Source organism: Tachyglossus aculeatus, chromosome 13, assembly GCF_015852505.1.
Source record: "Tachyglossus aculeatus isolate mTacAcu1 chromosome 13, mTacAcu1.pri, whole genome shotgun sequence".
Classification (NCBI taxonomy): domain Eukaryota; kingdom Metazoa; phylum Chordata; class Mammalia; order Monotremata; family Tachyglossidae; genus Tachyglossus; species Tachyglossus aculeatus.
Window position 1 is genome coordinate 3107522 of NC_052078.1, and position 14181 is coordinate 3121702.

Below are 14181 nucleotides of genomic sequence, written 5' to 3' on the forward strand. Positions count from 1 at the left end.
CCACCCACGCACACAGATACACACACACACACTCCCTCCGACACCGGAGTTGGAACAGGTTAGACCAGTCTAAGTCAACCTCTACAATTGATTGCGGGCTGGAGTCCCGGGAGATGGAAGTATTCAGCCGTGTCCTTGCCCTCAAGGAGAGACAAGGCAGAGACTACACACATGTGGTGGGTGTGTACGCGTGAAAGGCGTGTACACCCGATCTGGGCGGCGTGGCCACACACAAAGGCCGCGGGTCTGGGGCGGTGGGTGGTGAAAGGTGCGGGGCGGATGGGAGGAAGGCGCAGTTGGTCCGAAAGGATTCCTGAGGAGGTGCCACTTGAATTCCCAGGCCGGGCCTGGGAATCGGAGGACCCGTTCCCCCCCCGGGCCCGGCCGCTCGTCGCCAGCTGTGCCGCCTTGGGTGAGTCGCTTCACTTCTCTGGGCCTCAGGTCCCTCAGCTGGAAATTGGGGATTAAAACTGGTAGTTTTACGAGTCCGTCCTTGTTAGTTGGTATCTACCCCGGCGTTCAGGACGGCGCCTGGCGTGTTTAACAAACTCCGTTAAGAAAACCCGCCGCACCACACGATTTGGCGGAGGAGAGGGACCGCTCTTTCCATGGCCCTGGCACCTCCCTCCCGAGGGTCTCTGTCCTTTCAGTTCAAATCCCTCAAATACTCGGAGTATCTGTCTTGCCTGCTATGTCCCGAGCACGGCTCTAAGTGCTGGGGTAATAATAATAATAATAATAATAATAATAATATTTATTAAGCACTTACTATGTGCAAAGCAACAGACAGGGAATGTCTGTTGTTGTTATGCTGAACTCTCCCAAGTGCTTAGTAAGAATAATAATAATAATGGCATTTATTAAGCGCTTACTATGTGCAAAGCAACAGACAGGGAATGTCTGTTGTTGTTATGTTGAACTCTCCCAAGTGCTTAGTAATAATAATAATGGCATTTATTAAGCGCTTACTATGTGCAAAGCACTGTTCTAAGCGCTGGGGAGGTTACAAGGTGATCAGGTTGTCCCACAGGGGGCTCACAGTCTTCATCCCCATTTTACAGATGAGGGAATTGAGGCACAGAGAAGTTATGTGACTTTTTTTTTTAATGGCATTTATTAAGCGCTTACTATGTGCAGAGCACTGTTCTAAGCGCTGGGGAGGTTACAAGGTGATCAGGTTGTCCCACGGGGGGCTCCCAGTCTTCATCCCCATTTGACAGATGAGGGAACTGAGGCCCAGAGAAGTCAAGTGACTTGCCCAAAGTCACACAGCTGACAATGGGCGGAGCGGGATTTGAACTCCTAACCTCTGACTCCAAAGCCTGGGCTCTTTCCACTGAGCCACCCTGCTTCCACAAGAGACAAGAGACAAGTGGGGGTAGAGACAAGATAATGAGGTTGGACACCGTCCGTGTCCGACTTGGGGCTTACAGTCCGAGGGGGAGGGAGCACGTTTCAGACGCGAGGAAACGGGGGCCCAGGCATGTGAAATGACTTGACCATGGGCCCTTGTGGGCCCTTGTGCATATTTACTATTCTATTTATTTGATTTTGAACAGCCCTGGGTTTTGACAACTCTATTTATTTATTTATTTATTTATTTATTTTACTTGTACTTATCTATTCTATTTATTTGATTTTGTTACTACGTTTTGTTTTGTTGCCTGTCTCCCCCTTCTAGACTGTGAGCCCGCTGTCGGGTAGGGACCGTCTCTAGATGTTGCCGACTTGGACTTCCCAAGCGCTTAGTCCAGTGCTCTGCACACAGTAAGCGCTCAGTAAATACGACTGAATGAATGAATGAATGAATGCCCCTCTGAGGGCTTGGAGAGGACAGAGACAAGTAAATGAGGTGGGCCTGGCTAGGGAGGAGAGTGCCAATTAGCATTAGAGTGCCAATTTTGTATGAATTTATTACTCTATTTTAATTGTGCATATTTATTCTATTTATTTTGTTTTGTTGCCTGTCTCCCCCTTCTAGACTGTGAGCCCGCTGTTGGGTAGGGACCGTCTCTAGATGTTGCCAACTTGGACTTCCCAAGCGCTTAGTACAGTGTTCTGCATATAGTAAGCCCCCCCTCCATGGGACAACCTGATCACCTTGTAAACTCCCCAGCGCTTAGTACAGTGCTTTGCACATAGTAAACGCTTAATAAATGCCATCGTATTAATAAATATGATTGAATGAATGAATGAATGAATTAATTAATTAGCGAAGAAGGGCTTGCTGCCATGGGATGACTGATTCTCAAAGGTGGAGACCCTAGCTGTCGGCCAGAGGAGTCGCGAGTGCGGGAATAGGGCGGAGGCAAGGAGGCTACCCTGTAGACTGTAAGCTCGTTGTGGACAGGGAACATGTCTGTTATAGTGTACTCTCCCAAGAGCTCTGCACACAGTAAGCGCTCAACAAATACGACTGACTGAGGAGAAGGGCGAAATTCATTCATTCAATCGTATTTATGGAGCGCTTACTGTGTGCAGAGCGCTGGACTAAGCGCCTGGGAAGTACAAGTCGGCAACATGTAGAGACGGTCCCTACCCAACAACGGGCTCACAGTCTGGAAGATAATGATGATGGCATTTACTAAGCGCTTACTATAATAATAATGATGGCATTTATTAAGCGCTTACTAGGTGCAAAGCACCGTTCTAAGCGCTGAGGAGGTTACAAGGTGATCAGGTTGTCCCACGTGGGGCTCAGAGTCTTAATCCCCATTTTTACAGATGAGGTCACTGAGGCCCAGAGAAGTGAAGTGACTTGCCCAAAGCCACACAGCTGACAATTGGCAGAGCCGGGATTAGAACCCATGATCTCTGACTCCAAAGCCCGGGCTCTTTCCACTGAGCCACGCTGCTTCTCTCTATAAATAATTTATGGTCAATAAATACCGACTGACAATATTAGCAACAAGGATTGTGGTATGACAAGCGCTTACCATGGGTCAACTCTCCTAAGCGCTGGAGTAGATATAAGATAATCAAGTCCCATTAGGGGTTCACTGCCTAAGTAAGAGGGAGGACTGGTATTGAATCCCCATTTTGCAGATGAGAGAACTGAGGCACCGAGAGGGGAAGTGACTTGCTCAAGGTCAAACAGGAGACAAGTGGCAGATTTAGAACCCAGGCCCTCCGACTCACAGGCCCAGCCTCTACTAGGCCAGGCTGCTTCTTATAATAATAATCATAATGGTGGCATTTATTAAGCGCTTACTATGTGCAAAGCACTGTTCTAAGCACTTGGGGGATACAAGGTGATCAGGTTGTCCCATGGGGGGGCTCATGGTCAACCCCCATTTTACAGATGAGGGAACTGAGGCCCAGAGAAGTTAAGTGCCTTGCCCAAGGTCACACAGCTGACAACTGGCAGAGCCGGGATTTGAACCCATGACCACTGACTCCAGAGCCCGGGCTCTTTCCACTGAGCCACGCTGCTTCTCTTCTTAACACACATTGTCCTCACCTGGGTTGATGCTTCCTTACGATTGTCTCTCTCTAGCCCTTCATCTCATTTTTCTTCCCTTCTGGCCCCAAATAGCTTCCAGCTCCTCTCCCCCTCCCCTAAAAATACGGCACTTCCTCTCCAAATACTACATTCCCTTTCAAATAATAATGATGGCGTTTACTATGTGCAAAGCACCGTTCTAAGCGCCGGATGAAGTGGATGAAACGAACGGGATAATCCAGGCAGGGCCGGAAAAGGGCCCGGAGGGGGAGTGAGGTCCTTCTGCACTGTAAGCTCACTGTGGGCAGGGAACGGGACGTGATTACCGACCCTGTTGTACTACTGTGCTCTCCCGAGCGCTCAGTACAGTGCTCAATGAATAACACTGATGGACTGTTGATTGATGGAGAGCCTCCGTGTGGCCACGTTGCTTCCCTTTCTGGGCGGGCCACAGCCTCCCGCAGGGGGATTGCCGTTTGGGCGGGAGCCACCACCGGCTCCGCTTCCCATCCGGCCCGGAAAAAGGCAGATGAGCGGAAAATCTCCCACCCGCCGCCCCCAGGGTCAACCCCCTCTCCACAGCGGCCGACAAGCAGCCAGACAGACAACATGGGACAACCTGATGACCTTGTATCCTCCCCAGCACTTAGAACAGTGCTTTGCACACAGTAAGCGCTTAACAAATAATACCAAAATAATAATAATAACTTCCTTGTCCTTTCCTTATGTTCCCCAGGAAATGAGCAGCGTAGAGGGAAAGCCAGGGGCCCAGCTGATAGCCCGACGTTATCATCGGCTCCTGGAAAGTCGGGGCTAGACTACGCGGAAGACAAAAAACTAGACGGCTTTCTCCCTGCCGTCTGCACAAACTGTTTTCCGGATTAAATACTGAGAAGGCTGGGAAAACGGCGGTGGGAAGCAGCGTTGCCTAGTGGAAAGATCCCGGGAGTCAGAGCGACCTGGGGATCTAAAAATCGGCTCTGCCGCTCGCCTGCCACTTCACTTCTACGGGCCTCAGCTGCCTCCTTTGTAAAATGGGGGTTAAGACTGTGAGCCCCATGCGGGACGGGGACTGTGATCAACCCGATTAGCTTGTTTCTAACCCAGCGCTTAGTATAGTGCCTAGCACATAATAAGCACTTAACTCTCCCCCTCTCCATCCCCCCATCCTAGCTCCTTCCCTTCCCCACAGCACCTGTATATATGTATATATGTTTGTACATATTTATTACTCTATTTATTTATTTGTTTACTTATTTTACTTGTACATATCTATTTATTTTATTTTGTTAGTATGTTTGGTTTTGTTCCCTGTCTCCCCCTTTTAGACTGTGAGCCCACTGTTGGGTAGGGACTGTCTCTAGATGTTGCCAATTTGTACTTCCCAAGCGCTTAGTACAGTGCTCTGCACATAGTAAGCGCTCAATAAATACGATTGATGATGATGATGATGCCATTAAAATAAAAAAGGACCGCCTAGATACCAATGGACACTTTCTCTATTAAAGGGGATCAGAGCGAAAGCTCACTGTGGGCAGGGAATGTGTCTACCAACTCTGTGTACTCTCCCAGGCACTTGGTAGAGTGCTTTGCACACAGTGAGCGCTCAGTAAATACAACTGATGATTACAGACTACTTTGGAGGGCCGATGCCCAAATTTCGAATAAAACAAGGGCTAGGCCATCCTTAGAGGAAGTGTGGAGGGAGCGTGGCCAGTTCTTCTGGGGTAGTTTTACGGCCCAGTCGGGGCCGGGCACCCGCGGGGCACAGAGAAGCAGTATAGCTCAGCGGAAAGAGCCCGGGCTTTGGAGTCAGAGGTCAGGGGTTCGAATCCCGGCTCCACCACGTCTTCTGTGTGATCTTGGGCAAGTCACGTAACTTCTCTGAGCCTCAGTTACCTCAGCTGTAAAATGGGGATTAAGACTGTGAGCCCCACGTGGGGCAACTTGATCACCTTGTATCCCCCCCTCCCCAGCGCTTTGCACGTAGTAAGCGCTTAGCAAATGCCATCATTATTATTTTTTTATTATTATTATTCTCAGCTGGCCTCCCAGCCTTGCTCTCCACGCATCCCAGACAAGGCCTGAGAGTTTCCCGTCGGTCTGGAAAGACCCAAAACGGTGCCAACTTTTCCTCTCTTAAGCCAGCCTGTCCCCTCCCTATCCTCATCCTTCCTAAAATCCCCACCCTCCTTTCATCCTTGGGCTCAAAATGCCAAGTTGGTAACTCCGCTTCCATGGCATTTTTCTTTTTTAATTTTTTTCTGGCCAGGGACCACAAAATCCTTCCTGGCCCCTCGGCCTGAATCAGCGGCCGACTCAAATCCGGCAGACAATTACTCTCCCCTCCTTCAAAGCCTAATCGAAGGCCCACCTCCTCCAAGAGGCCTTCCCAGACTAAGCCTCACTTTTCCTCATCTCCCGCTCTCTTTGTTCTCCCTGCCGCCTCCCAGCCCCACTTAGGTCCATGTTGATGTCTGCGTCCCCCACTCACTCTAGACTGTAATCCCGTTTTGGGCAGGGAACGTGACTGCTTATTGCTGCATTGTACCGCGTTGAGTACGGTGCTCTACACGTAATAAGCGCTCAATAAATATGAATATAAATATAATATAAATATGAGTGAATGATTCCCAGAGTCACTGCGGTCAAGCGGCCGGCGGGGGTCCGGGAAGCCCCTCTGCCACCTGGTCCCCGCCCAAGCCGGCCCCACGCTCCCTGGATCGGTGAAGACGCCACAGCCCACTTTCTGGAATTCTTTCCTTCGGGGTCCGTAGGGGCCGCCTGGCCCCTTTGGCACGTGACGGGTTTTTCCCCACGCCCCAGCAGATTCCCATCAGACCCGCAGAAGCCCCGTGGCGGAACTGCAGGCTGGCTGACCGGGAGACGGGGCGGGTGGTCTCAGCCCCGAGGCCCGCCTATCGCCACTCTCCATCTTTCGCCTTGGGCGGTCACCGGGATCACACCCTCCTATCTCCGAGGCCCGAGCCGTTTATCTTTCAAATTCAGGACACTCCCGGACCCCTTCCCGATACGGCCCCACTTCCCGGGGCTGAAGGGTCCGTCCGGTCGGCGAGGCCGGGCCAGAGAGGGTCCAAACCGGCCCGAACTCCGGAGTAGAGAAGGCCACTTTGCACTGTCAGTCGATGGTATTTTTCGAGCCCTTACTGCGTGTGCAACACTGTACTACTCGCCTGGGAGAGTACAATATAACAGACACGTTCCCTGCCCACAGCGAGCTTACAGTCTCGAGGGCACCTTCGCCTCTGGTGCACAGTGGCAGCCTCCGTCCCGCGGGTCCGAGCCTGTCCGGGCTACCCCGAGCCTGCGGGCCGTGGAAAGGAGCCGCCACCGTCCCATCCCCGGTGCGGACTTGAGCAGGTCTGGGAATCCGCTCAGGCCGGAGATTCCTGGCCCCAACGGGGCTTGGGATTTGGTCCCTCACAGCGGCTACCCGGGAGCCTGCTGCCGGAAGTGCCGACCGGGAATCCCGCCTGATGGCGATCCCAAGGAGGCCCGATCCAGGAGGGACGGGGAGCCACCCAGCCCGAGCTTCCGCGGGAGACGAGCGCGATGTTTGTTTTTTGAAAATGGTATCTGTTAAGTGCTTACTATGTACGCGGCCCTATACTAAGCTCTGGGGTGGCTACGTGAAAACTGGGTTGGACACAGTCTTTGTCCCATGTGGGACTGCCAGTCTTAACCCCATTTTACAGGTGAGGGAACTGAGGCCTAGAGAAGTGTCTTGCCCAAGGTTCCACAGCAGACAAGTGGCAGAGCTCCCCCTCGTCCCCCTCATCTTACCTCCTTCCCTTCCCCACAGCACCTGTATAAATGTATATATATTTGTACATATTTTTTACTCTATTTATTTATTTATTTGTACATATCTATTCTATTTATTTTATTTTGTTAGTATGTTTGGTTTTGTTCTCTGTCTCCCCCTTTTAGACTGGGAGCCCACTGTTGGGTAGGGACTGTCTCTAGATGTTGCCAATTTGTACTTCCCAAGCGCTTAGTACAGTGCTCTGCACATAGTAAGCGCTCAATAAATATGATGATGATGATGATGATGATGATAAAACCCAGTGCATTTAGTACAGTGCTCCGCACGCAGTAAGCACTCAATAAATACCGTTGCGAGCGGTGGAGGGGAGGGCAAGGCCGAGGGCACTGTGGGAGGGGACAGGTCAAGACTGTGAACCCACTGTTGGGTAGGGACCGTCTCCATATGTTGCCAACTTGTACTTCCCAAGCGCTTAGTACAGTGCTCTGCACACAGTAAGCGCTCAATAAATGTGATTGATTGATTGATTGATTCTTCTGACTCACAGGCCCGGGCTCTAGCCACTAGGCCACACTGCTTCTTGGCCCTCCCTAGCAACTTCTCTGCTGCCCAAGGACCGTGGCATTCCACGAGAAGCAGCGTGGCTCAGTGGAAAAACCCCGGGCTTTGGAGTCAGAGGTCATGGGTTCAAATCCCGGCTCCACCACTTGTCAACTGTGTGACTTTGGGCAAGTCACTTAACTTCTCTGGGCCTCAGTTCCCTCATCTGTAAAATGGGGATGAAGACTGTGAGCCCCACATGGGACAACCTGATCACCTTGTAAATTCCCCAGCGCTTAGAACAGTGCTCTGCACATAGTAAGCGCTTAACAAATGCCATTATTATTATTCCCGGCACGCTGGGTTTCCAATCCAATGCCAATGGCCTAGCGGGGGCCTCTCTCAGTTCAATCTACTGATGGGGTTTATTCAGTGCTTACTGCGTGCAGAGCACTGTACTAAGCGCCTGGGAGAGGACAGTATAAGTAGACATGTTTCTGCACTACTAGAAGGGAACGAGCAGCCCGTCTAGTCTCTCATTTCAATCAAAAAACTCCCGTACCTGTCCTCCATCTCACGAACCGCGGTGAGTCGGCTGGATATCACAGGAGAGGAGTTGGAGAGGGGCTGTGAGCTAATTTTTTTTTTTAATGCCATTTATGAAGCGCTTACTATGTGCAAAGCAATGTACTGAGCGCCTGGGAGAGGACAGTATAAGTAGACATGTTTCTGCACTACTAGAAGGGAACGAGCAGCCCATCTGGTCTCCGGTTTCAAGCAAAAAACTCCCGTACCCGCCCTCCATCTCCCGAACCGTAGTGAGTCGGCGGGATATCACAGGAGAGGAGTTGGAGAGGGGCTGTGAGCTATTTTTTTTTTAAATGGCATTTATTAAGCACTTACTATGTGCAAAGCACTGTACTGAGCGCCTGGGAGAGGACAGTATAAGTAGACACGTTTCTGCACTACTAGAAGGGAACGAGCAGCCCGTCTGGTCTCTGGTTTCAAGAGTAAAACTCCCGTACCCGCCCCTCCATCTCACGAACCATGGTGAGTCGGCTGGATATCACAGGAGAGGAGTTGGAGAGGGGCTGTGAGCTATTTTTTTTTTAATGGCATTTATGAAGCGCTTACTATGGGCAAAGCACTGTACTGAGCGCCCGGGAGAGGACAGTATAAGTAGACATGTTTCTGCACTACTAGAAGGGAACGAGCAGCCCGTCTGGTCTCTGGTTTCAAGCATAAAACTCCCGTACCCGCCCTCCATCTCCCGAACCGTGGTGAGTCGGCTGGATATCACAGGAGAGGAGTTGGAGAGGGGCTGTGAGCTATTTTTTTTTTAATGGCATTTATGAAGCGCTTACTATGGGCAAAGCACTGTACTGAGCGCCTGGGAGAGGACAGTATAAGTAGACACGTTTCTGCACTACTAGAAGGGAACGAGCAGCCCGTCTGGTCTCTGGTTTCAAGAGTAAAACTCCCGTACCCGCCCTCCATCTCACGAACCATGGTGAGTCGGCTGGATATCACAGGAGAGGAGTTGGAGAGGGGCTGTGAGCTATTTTTTTTTTAATGGCATTTATGAAGCGCTTACTATGGGCAAAGCACTGTACTGAGCGCCCGGGAGAGGACAGTATAAGTAGACATGTTTCTGCACTACTAGAAGGGAACGAGCAGCCCGTCTGGTCTCTGGTTTCAAGCATAAAACTCCCGTACCCGCCCTCCATCTCCCGAACCGTGGTGAGTCGGCTGGATATCACAGGAGAGGAGTTGGAGAGGGGCTGTGAGCTATTTTTTTTTTAATGGCATTTATGAAGCGCTTACTATGGGCAAAGCACTGTACTGAGCGCCTGGGAGAGGACAGTATAAGTAGACACGTTTCTGCACTACTAGAAGGGAACGAGCAGCCCGTCTGGTCTCTGGTTTCAAGAGTAAAACTCCCGTACCCGCCCCCTCCATCTCACGAACCATGGTGAGTCGGCTGGATATCACAGGAGAGGAGTTGGAGAGGGGCTGTGAGCTATTTTTTTTTTTAATGGCATTTATGAAGCGCTTACTATGGGCAAAGCACTGTACTGAGCGCCCGGGAGAGGACAGTATAAGTAGACATGTTTCTGCACTACTAGAAGGGAACGAGCAGCCCGTCTGGTCTCTGGTTTCAAGCAAAAAACTCCCGCACCCGCCTTCCATCTCCCGAACCGTAGTGAGTTGGCTGGATATCACAGGAGAGGAGTTGGAGAGGGACTGTGAGCTAATTTTTTTTTTAATGGCATTTATGAAGCGCTTACTATGTGCAGAGCACTGTACTGAGCGCCTGGGAGAGGACAGTATAAGTAGACACGTTTCTGCACTACTAGAAGGCAACGAGCAGCCCGTCTGGTCTCCGGTTTCAAGTAAAAAACTCCCGTACCCGCCCTCCATCTCCCGAACCGTAGTGAGTCGGCGGGATATCACAGGAGAGGAGTTGGAGAGGGGCTGTGAGCTATTTTTTTTTTAATGGCATTTATGAAGCGCTTACTATAGGCAAAGCACTGTACTAAGCACCTGGGAGAGGACAGTATAAGTAGACATGTTTCTGCACTACTAGAAGGGAATGAGCAGCCCGTCTGGTCTCTGGTTTCAAGAATAAAACTCCGGTACACGCCCTCCATCTCACAAACCGTGGTGAGTTGGCTGGATGATCACAGGAGAGGTGTTGGAGAGGGGCTGTGAGCTATTTTTTTTTTTTTTAATGGCATTTGTTAAACGCTTACTACGTGCAAAGCACTGTACTGAGCGCCCGGGAGAGGACAGTATAAGTAGACATGTTTCTGCACTACTAGAAGGGAACGAGCAGCCCGTCTGGTCTCTGGTTTCAAGCATAAAACTCCCGTACCCGCCCTCCATCTCCCGAACCGTGGTGAGTCGGCTGGATGATCACAGGAGAGGAGTTGGAGAGGGGCTGTGAGCTAATTTTTTTTTAATGGCATTTATTAAGCGCTTACTATGTGCAAAGCCCTGTTCTAAGCGCTGGGGAGGTTACAAGGTGATCAACTTGTCCCACGGGGTGCTCACCGTCTTCACCCCCATTTTCCAGATGAGGGAACTGAGGCCCAGAGAAGTGAGGTAGTAGTAGTAGTAGCAGTAGTAGTAGTAGTAGTAGTAATAATAATAATAATAATAATAATAATTTTGGTATTTGTTAAGCGCTTACTATGTGCAAAGCACTGTTCTAAGCGCTGGGGAGGATACAAGGTGATCAGGTTATCCCACATGGCACTCACAATCTTAAACCCCATTTTACAGATGAGGTAACTGAGGCCCAGAGAAGTTAAGTGACTTGCCCAGAGTCACACAGCTGACAAGCGGCAGAGCCGGGATTTGAACCCATGACCTCCGACTCCCAAGCCCATGCTCTTTCCACTGAACCACGCTGCTTCTCTAATAATAATAATGATGGCATTTGTTAAGCGCTTACTAGGTGCAAAGCACTGTTCTAAGCACTGGGGAGGTTACAAGGTGATCAGGTTGTCCCACGGGCCACTCACAGTCTTCATCCCCATTTTCCAGATGGGAGAACTGAGGCCCAGAGAATAATAATAATAATAATAATAATAATAATAATGGCATTTATTAAGCATTTACTATGTGCAAAGCACTGTTCTAAGTGCTGGGGAGGTTATAAGATGATCAGGTTGACCCACGGGGGGCTCACAATCTTAATCCTCATTTTCCAGATGAGGTCACTGAGGCCCAGAGAAGTGAAGTGCCTTGCCCAAAGTCACCCAGCTGACAACTGGCGGAGCCGGGATTTGAACCCCTGACCTCTGACTCCAGAGCCCGGGATCTTTCCACTGAGCCAGGCTAATTAAGCGCTCGCTATGTGCCGGGCACTGTACTAAACACCGGGGTCGCGAATCGGGTTGGACACGGTCCACGTGGGGCTCACAGTCTTAATCCCCGGTTTCTAGAGGAGGGAAGGGAGGCCCGGAGAAGGAAGTGACTTGCCCAGGGTCATCATCATCATCATCAATCGTATTTATTGAGCGCTTACTATGCGCAGAGCACTGTACTAAGCGCTTGGGAAGTACAAATTGGCAACATATAGAGACAGTCCCTACCCAACAGCGCGCTCACAGTCTAAAAGTCTAAAAGCCGGGTCACCCGGCAGACAGGAGGCCGAGCCGGGATGAGGATTCCCAGGCCCCGGGCGCTAGCCACTAGGCCACGCGGCTTCTCGGGTTCTGATTTCCGATCCGATCCCGACGGAAGCTGACCCTGGCCAGTCGCGACGGCCCCCAGACCGTCAGCCTCGGGGGACGTGACGCGGCCGCGGGGACGGAGGAGAAAAATGACGGCGGAAACTCCCGGCTTCTCCGCTGTCCGAGGAATCCCGTGATCTCTCTCTCTCACACAGACACACGTATGACCCCCCTCCCGCCCCAGCTTCCGATCGAACCGGGCGGAAACCCCACCGAGCCTACCAGTTGATGATGCCGTTGACGTGACGGGAGGGCAGACAGGCTTTCGGGGGGCCGGGGGTCCCGTTGATGGGGCGACAGGAAGGAGGGCGGCACACGAGGTTTCCCGAAGGCGGCGGGAGGTGGGGGTTCTGCGAGGGGGAGGGGAGGAGGAAAGAAGTGTCACAAACACACGGCAAAGGATTATTTCCTGTATATATGTTTCTACATATTTATTACTCTATTTATTTATTTATTTTACTTGTACATAGACAGACAACAAAACAAAACATATTAACAAAATAAAATGAATAGAATAGAATAGATATGTACAAGTAAAATAAATAGAGTAATAAATACGTACAAACATATATACAGAGAAGTGAAAGGACTTGTCCAAAGGCACGCAGCTGACAAGTGGTGGACTCACTGCCCAAAGCCTATCGTAGATATGTACGAGTTAAATAAATAGAGTAATAAATACGTACAAACATATACACAGAGAAGTGAAAGGACTTGTCCAAAGTCACGCAGCTGACAAGTGGTGGACTCACTGCCCAGAGCCTATCGCCCGCCTCCTCCTCCTCCTCCTTGTCATTTCTTTTTTTACGCTAAGCTCTGGGGTCGATCCAACCTAATCGGGTTGGACGCAGTCCCTGTCCCGCAGGGGCCCCGCCGTCTTACCCCCCATTTTCCAGATGGGGAAACCGAGGCCGGGAGACGGGATTAGAACCCAGGCCCGGGGCTTTCTCCACTGGACCCCGCCCGGGCAGCGGCACGTCCACCTAATGGGGAACTGACCTGTTTGTCCGCGGAGGGGCCGGTGCGGGCAGGGTGGCACGGAGAGGGGCCCGGTCCTCTTTCTCCGGACGGGGCCTTCGGAGCGGCGGGGGTCCGGGGGTCCGCCGGGCGGCATGGTGGCCTCGCTGCCAAGTCTTCGGGCGGCTGGGCTTCCCCGAGGACCACGGGGCCCTGTGGAGGGGGAGAGGGCAGACAGGGTAGAGGAGAAATCAGAAATCAGGTCGGGGGGAAGTTGGGCCGACGGACCTTGAAACCGGCAGCGAAAACCTCCGATGGGAAAATAAATCTGCGACTCTTGCTGTTGTTGTGGCATCTGTTGCATCAGAGAGAAAGCGTGGCTCGGTGAGAAAGAGCCCAGGCTTTGGAGTCCGAGGTCATGGGTTCAAATCCCGGCCCCGCCAATTGTTCAGCTGGGTGGCTTTGGGCAAGTCCCGTCACTTCCCTAGGCCTCAGTTCCCTCGTCTGGAAAATGGGGATGAAGACTGGGAGCCTGGGTGACTTTGGGCAAGTCACAATTTCTCTGTGCCTCAGTGACCTCATAAGGGTCCCGTATATATGTGTGTGTGTGTGTATATATAAGGGTCCTACTCTATTTATTTTACTTGTACATATCTATTCTATTTATTTTATTTTGTTAGTATGTTTGGTTTTGTTCTCTGTCTCCCTCTTTTAGACTGTGAGCCCACTGTTGGGTAGGGACTGTCTCTAGATGTTGCCAACTTGGACTTCCCAAGCGCTTAGTCCAGTGCTCTGCACACAGTAAGTGCTCAATAAATACGATTGATGATGATGATGATAAGGAAAATGAGGACTAAGACTGTGAGCTCCATGTGGGACAGCCTGATTACCGTGTATCTCCCCCAGCGCTTAGAACAGTGCTTTGCCTTGAATGAATTCAATCGCATCTTTTGAGCGCTTACTATGTGCAAAGCCCCGTACTAAGCACTTGGGAGAGTATAATATAATCACAGAGACACTTCCCTGCCCATAACGGCACTGTCTAAACGGCCCTCTCCACAGCAACTGGAATTTTCCAGGTTCTCCCCCGATTTTCCAGGGAAGCGGCGTGGCCTAGGGGGTACAGCCCGGCCCGGGAGTTGGAGGAAGGAACCCCTGCCGTGTGCCCTTGGGCCCGGGGCTTCACTTCTCCGTGACTCAGTTCCCTCATCGGC

General features: G+C 51.2%; 1 protein-coding gene across 1 annotated transcript in view; it reads right to left on the bottom strand.

Moving 5' to 3' along the window:
- The window catches only part of LOC119936071 (KAT8 regulatory NSL complex subunit 1-like), a 119826-nt gene that overhangs the window by 23563 nt on the left and 82082 nt on the right, over positions 1-14181 (bottom strand). Inside the window, exons 4-5 of the mRNA XM_038755453.1 lie at positions 13010-13180; positions 12233-12360 (exon numbers count right to left, since the gene is read on the bottom strand). Of these exons, the coding sequence (XP_038611381.1) occupies positions 12233-12360; positions 13010-13180 (299 nt within the window). The remainder of the gene's footprint in view (positions 1-12232; positions 12361-13009; positions 13181-14181) is intronic.